The sequence below is a fragment of the Quercus lobata genome, chromosome 7 (assembly GCF_001633185.2).
Source record: "Quercus lobata isolate SW786 chromosome 7, ValleyOak3.0 Primary Assembly, whole genome shotgun sequence".
NCBI classification, from domain to species: Eukaryota; Viridiplantae; Streptophyta; class Magnoliopsida; order Fagales; family Fagaceae; genus Quercus; species Quercus lobata.
Window position 1 is genome coordinate 30,577,636 of NC_044910.1, and position 6,510 is coordinate 30,584,145.

General features: G+C 37.0%; 2 protein-coding genes across 2 annotated transcripts; one reads left to right on the top strand and one right to left on the bottom strand.

Moving 5' to 3' along the window:
• The first annotated feature begins 1,502 nt into the window (after positions 1 to 1,502).
• On the top strand, positions 1,503 to 2,186 carry LOC115951896. Its single transcript, XM_031069021.1, has one exon. It carries the CDS (start codon positions 1,503 to 1,505, stop codon positions 2,184 to 2,186), a length of 684 nt encoding a protein of 227 aa, XP_030924881.1.
• Positions 2,187 to 4,573: 2,387 nt separating this feature from the next.
• Positions 4,574 to 6,213, bottom strand: LOC115952387 (cyclin-dependent protein kinase inhibitor SMR11-like). Its single transcript, XM_031069553.1, has 2 exons — positions 6,058 to 6,213; positions 4,574 to 5,595 (listed from the first exon to the last, which is right to left on the bottom strand). The coding sequence occupies exon 2, from the start codon at positions 5,559 to 5,561 to the stop codon at positions 4,905 to 4,907; it is 657 nt and encodes a 218-aa protein (XP_030925413.1). The 5' UTR covers positions 5,562 to 5,595; positions 6,058 to 6,213; the 3' UTR covers positions 4,574 to 4,904.
• Between the last annotated feature and the right edge of the window lie 297 nt (positions 6,214 to 6,510).

The window sequence follows — 6,510 nt, forward strand, 5'->3', positions numbered from 1 at the left end:
CTTTGTTGGGGAAGCTGTAAATAGTGCATAAAATAAGTTAACATTAGCTTATTTAGTTTTTTGCTAAAAATTTGTTACTAAAAATACTGTAAATAAAAACTAATAAAAGAAAAGAAAAAGAATAAGTTGATTGATGTTCTGCCTGCAACTAAAAACTAATAAGTAGTAATTTTGGGTGTGGCTAGAGCAAATTAAAAATTTTATAGTTGAATGATGATATTCCCGAACATATCTTCGTCCATCTGGGAAGAACAATGGACGAGGATGACCCCAAGATTAGCCCAGCCCTTGGTGAACTACCTGGCGAAGACGAGGCCATCGTCCCTCAATCATGACGAAGTGTTACAAGGATGATAATGAACTTCCGTACCGTTGGAGATATATCTCTCCATTTAACACCCTACAAGGATGTCACAGATTCAGAAATGATACCACCATTAAGGCAAAGCCAATGGCTAGAAGGAAGAAAAAAGCGCCTATATATATCCATTCTCGAGACCTGACAAGGAGGTACATGAACTCTAGTTCACAATGATTGATATTCTAATATTACTATTCTTATTCTAGTCATTCTAACTTTAGCATCGGAGGCTCTGTGGTAGGCACCACACCGGTGATTCACATTTCTTCCTTCCACCATCTATTTTCTCAAGGTCAGGTTGGCATAGGACGACACTATTTTGGACGAGCATTCTGATTGACGATCTCGTGCATCATCAAATGATATTAATATTTGGGATAGAACAAATATTAAAATTACAAATGCTTCAAATCTATGTTTTTTTTCCCTCTCTCTTAGGTCCAATCTAACAGTAGTTTTCCTTTTTAGTAGTATGTTTTATCCCCTATTTTAAATTTTGAACTTTTTTTTTGAGAAACTCCTATTTGGTACGTGTGTTTAAACAACAGTTTTCAATTTTTTTAGAAATACGTGTGGGTGAAAAAATGTGTGAAATACGTGTAATATTGTTTAAAAACTAAACACGTGTTTAACACAATACCAAATGACCTTTATTTTGAAAATTGAAATATTCTTTTGGTGAAATGGTTAGCCGGTCTATAACAATGAATACTGACCCTACAACTTCTGATTTTCCAAATGAGATGCGACTGACGGCAGAACCGAAAACTCGGTTTGATGAGAGAAAATAGGTGTTGGAAGCAAATTTTAAGGGCATGATGTGCCAAAGAAAGTACAGTTGGGGGTCGAAAATTTACTTGTTTTTAGTGGTTTGAAATTGAATAGAGAATAGAGCATAGAGAGTAGACAGTGCACTAAATTAAGAACCCCCCAACCCCTACCTATCTGGATGACTTCCTTTACCAATGGTCTCTCTTATTTGATGATAGCTGGCCACTCCCAGCATTTAAAGGGCCAACTACCCCAACTGTGTACTGTTAATGCACCCCATGTTCTTATTCTCCTCCCCCTTCCACAAAACCCATCTAAAATGATCTCTCTCAAATCCTGAAAACTCAAAACCCAAAAGATGTACCAAAAGATGAAAGAAAACAAGAATGAGCATGTCCTAAACCAAAACCAAAACCAAAACCAAGACCATGATCAAGACCAAGAACAAGACCAAAACCATATCCCCACCAATGACATGAAACGAAAGAGAAAACGCCGATGTCTTATGGCATTAGGTATACCACTAATCTTGATCTTCCTGCTATTCATCATTATCTTGATATTAGCCCTGACCGTGTTTAAGACGAAATCACCAAACACCAAGCTCGTCTCCGCCTCTCTTGACGGCGTTGCTCCTAGTGTCTCATTACCTGCCGCTCAGATTGAACTCAACATCACCATTGACATCAAGATCCTTGTCAAGAACCCAAACCACGTCAGCTTCAAGCACGGCCAAGGCAAGAGTTACTTGTTATATCAAGGAAATCAGGTGGGAGAGGCTGATATATACCCTGGTAAGATTCCTGCAACGGGTTCCACCACAGTTCCATATAGGCTTACGCTCGAGGCGGATGAGCTAGCTTCCAATTTAAGTTTTATCACTGATGTAATAGGGGGCCAACTCGTTATGCAAGCAAATACCAGAATTCCGGGCAGGATTAACTTCTTAGGGATTTACAAAAAACACGTCGTCGTTGTATCTGAATGCCAACTGCGGATCGCTGTTCTAGCCATGAACATCACGGATAAAGCTTGCAAGGACAAGACTAACTGACTAAGTTGTGAACGTGCATATGAAGCACTATATAGGCAAAATCCATTTTTATCACCCTCAAAAGGTTTGAGTCCTTGCATCTGTGGGAGTGGGAGGGTGCTTCTTCGGTTAAGGTACGCTGTGTCAACTTCGGACTTCAGACTTTGAAGGCCATTGCATCATAAAAAGAAGACTCAAACGACCTGTATCTATAGTCGGTGAAATAAACTATTTGTCGGGTCCATATACTTCGTAGTAGGTAATGAAATGTAAGTTGTCATACTTAGCAAACAGTGTAGAAAAGCAATATTCTTGGATTTTATTACCGCATCTTTTCTTGTGGCCACTTGTTGAATATGGAATGCGCAAACCAAAGCTCAGACAAATCCACCCGTGCACTTACAATTTCCGTTTTAAGCCTTTTTATGATATTTTATTTTTGGTTACAAAATAGAACTTCAACCACCATTGTTGTTTGAAGCAGACAAAGAAGCTTGTTTTTTATTGGTAAATTATGGTAGAAACTAGAGAGAGATCCATGAGTACAGGGAAAAGTAAATATTAAGTACTAAAAATAGTAGTAAAAGTAGAATCTCAATGCATAAGAAATCGAGAATTATTAAGTAAAAGTAAAACCCACATTCACCGGAAAACCTGCCAACAACGCCATCAGATTTATAACCCTTTTTCGGCACTTTACAGTTTACAGCCACCCCCTTCCCTTCTTTTTTTTTTTTTGGGTCACAAGACAACTACTCAAATTCCTATACTATCATTTTAATTTTATCTCTACCTACCCAAGGGTGGAAAACCAGGGAGCTTTTGTACCTGCCACCGCTGGAGAATATTATTTTGTGTTATGACCTGAGATAATGTGCTCGATATATTGTTATTTGAATTAGAAGTATTTAAATTTAGGCTTAGTGATAGATCTTTATCTAACTAAGATAGTAGTAGATTAGTATTGTCATTTGCTTGTATTTTTAGGATTTGTTGATGAAGTTATCTCATGCTTGGCTATTTATGTATATTAAATGCATTAATGAGAATTAAGCAGAAAATTAACCAAAAATGTCTATTTCCTCTCTCAAGTTCAGGAGATTAGTCATCTCGAATTGACTATACTATTTTTTATTTCTTAGTTCACAACATGATGCTCGCAAGTTTGTCTAAAATCTTCATATCGAATGACTAGAATGAAAAGATCTTGATAAGCTGCTGCATGTTTCCTATTCCACAACCCCATTAAATTGGAGAGTGAAAATATGCAGACTAAGTTTGAACTCAAAGCCTTGATCAAGGTCTCTATAACCAATAGAATCATTTTCATATTTTCAAAAATCCAGTTGTTGTTGTATGCTTTTCACAGAACACAATCCACATCCAAGGCATTGCTGGTACAAAATTAAATATAGTAACAAAATTAAAGACTGACAGAAAACAAAACACGCTAACATCCAATTTACAAAACATACTGATCCAAACCATACTGATCCATATTATTCCATTTACAAACCATAATGATCCAAACCAGCAATTGTGCCATATTTATTCTTCAGCAAACTAAGGTAAAACCATTTAAGATAACTACTGAGTATTCATTTCTTTACTGCATACAAAATTCTTCACCCCCACCAATTATTCCATTTTACAAACCATGATCCAAACCAGCAATTGTGCCATATTTATTCATCAGAAAACAATAAAATACGCAAAAACAGTTTAAGATAACGAAATATTGAGTATTCATTTCTTTATTGCATACAAAATTCTTCACCCCCCCCCCCCCCCCCCCCCCAAAAAAAAACATTTGCACTTTATCTTTCACAAACGCACATGTACGTTTACATTTCTCATATTTAAAACAAAACCACCCAAGGCTGATGCGAAAATGAAGGTAAGATTTTATTACAACTATGGAATATTAGTAATAAACATCTTGCTTTCAAAAAATTGAGGAACATATAGAAGCAGCAGAGATAGTTATCCAAGAAACAAAGTTGAAGATCATGGACATTGCAATTAATTGAAAATATTATCAAGAGTGGTAGGGAATATTAAAGAGGAGGTAGCAAACTATAGCATACCTGCTTCTCAATTTATCGTACTTCAACAGCATTGACTTCTTACAGGATGGTGGAAGCAAATCTTGTTTAAGTCAAGAGTTAAGCTAGAAAGAGAGAGAGAGAATGAGAGGGGGGGGGGGTGTTGGACGTGGAGCCCTTCAAGATAAGCCACATTCTTTATTCAATGCCACAGGTGTTCATAATTATTCAAGAAGTGTCTTCATTCTTATCAATTAAATTCAAAATCTAATCAGGCATCCTAATAATGAATCTACACCATGATATGGATTTATTTGCAAAACCAAAAAGTTGCCAATTCTGTTTTTAAACAATGCCACCCAATGAAAAGAAATCAAGCCTGAAATTGCAACCAGAATATAACAGATAGGATAAGATGCAGACATCATGTTTGGCAGAAGAAGACTGGAAGGCAAGCCAATTTTAACTTCAAATTAATGAAAGAAATTGCTATACAATGTGACTACTACAGTCTAAACTTGGTCAGACAGTTATTTCCTATTAAACCATATTCTTTCAGAACCCCAAGTTACTATAATTTAAAGGCAAAATTGTTGGGGTGTTGTAAAGCTAGCCCATATGCATCTATGAAAGATCAGTTACCAGGGGTCTGTGATATTCCCTGCATTATAATCACCACAAGAGGCCATCTACATCAGAATTCAAGCTTTCTACATAAGCCCAAATCAATGTTCCTTGATTGCCCAGCAGGCTTGATGGGAGGCCCAGGACAAGTATCGGCAATTCCAGTTAAACGTGGTGCAAAAGGTGGTGTTCTACAACCATCAGAATCCAAATATACATTTGAAATTTCAGAAGCAACATCCTCGGTCTGCTTTGAGAGTATAGCTTCCAAGAGATTCTCATAAACCGATTCGAACATCTCTTCATCCGAAAGGGGTTCAGCACCATCTCCACAATCCCCAGCTTCCACAGCTACAACAGAAGAATGAAAATCAAGGCGGCGTGCAACAATGCCCTTAGGCTCCTGGGGGTACTTATTACATAGAGGAGCCAATGCCTTGTCATCAGGACCCGGGGCAAATGGGTCGAAAACACCATCCTTTGGCGTCCGAGGGCTACTATCATCAGACGGGTCATCCTCTCTATTGCTGTTACTGTTAGAATCAATGGAGAAATCCCCAATCTCTCTATCTGAATCAGGAGTGATTGGACCTAGTGAAGCAGTACCATCAAGAACCGCTGGCGCCTCAGTAAGATTGTCACGAGTTTCCATCTGACAAACCTCATTGGATTTTACTACAGAATTTACGATTTTCTTAGATTTCTCAGGAGGAGATTCTGAATCCATAAGTCCCGGACCAGCAATTATGCAAAATAACCAACTGAAATAAAGTAAAGGTTGGATTTTTATTAACGTTCAGCTAAAATTTCCTTCTCAAAGTACAAGAATCTAAATTCAAAAACGCCACGCTGTACAACCCTAGTCGGCTAGTACAAACAAAATAATATGTCATATATTACATCAAAATTGAGAAATGTTATTCTTATTCGTTTGGGAATAAAACGAATAATAAACTCAAGGAAATCTTAGATACAAAGGAAAGAAATCTGAAAGCGAATCCTTTTATTTCCAGAGATAATATCTTGAGGAAATCTTAAATACCCAAATAAAATAAGGAACAAGAAAAATCCAAAGCAACAGGAAATTTTCAGACTTTCAGATACGAAAAGATTTGAAGAATAAAAATCTAAAGATTCAGAACAAATAACCAAAATCCCCGGACACCACTGTAAAACCCACACCTAAAAAAAACAACAATAATAACAACATTAATTAATAATACCTGAAAGGTAGAGTATTAAGGTTGGGAAAGATTTGGCCCAAAAATGTGGTGCAGCGGCGATTGGAGGGGCAGAAACCAAAAAGTGTATCTAGGGATTCTGTTTCTAAACTTCGAACTCCAAACTGGCCAAAGCCAAAGCCAAGTGCTAGTGTCCACGTGCGTGTCTATCTATGTGTGTCTCTGCCTTTTATATGTCTTTGCATCTCAGTCCGATGATGTTTTACACGCTTTTACTTCCACCGTTGGATTTTTATTTTCATTAAAACTATCGAAATATCAGGACCCACTTGATTCGCAACCTCACTTTAATATGAGTATCAACCATCTGATTCTTTATTACGTGTCTGATTAAACCATCTGATTCTCAATTCTTTAGCTCAAACTAATTTCATTGAATCAATCTTACCGTTGTAAATTTTTAACTTACCTAGTTAACCCAACCCCCCAAAAAAA

Coding starts and splice junctions, on each gene's coding strand:
- LOC115951896 (XM_031069021.1), top strand. CDS start 1,503: ATGAAAGAAAACAAGAATGAGCATGTCCTAAACCAAAACCAAAACCAA.
- LOC115952387 (XM_031069553.1), bottom strand. CDS start 5,561: ATGGATTCAGAATCTCCTCCTGAGAAATCTAAGAAAATCGTAAATTCT.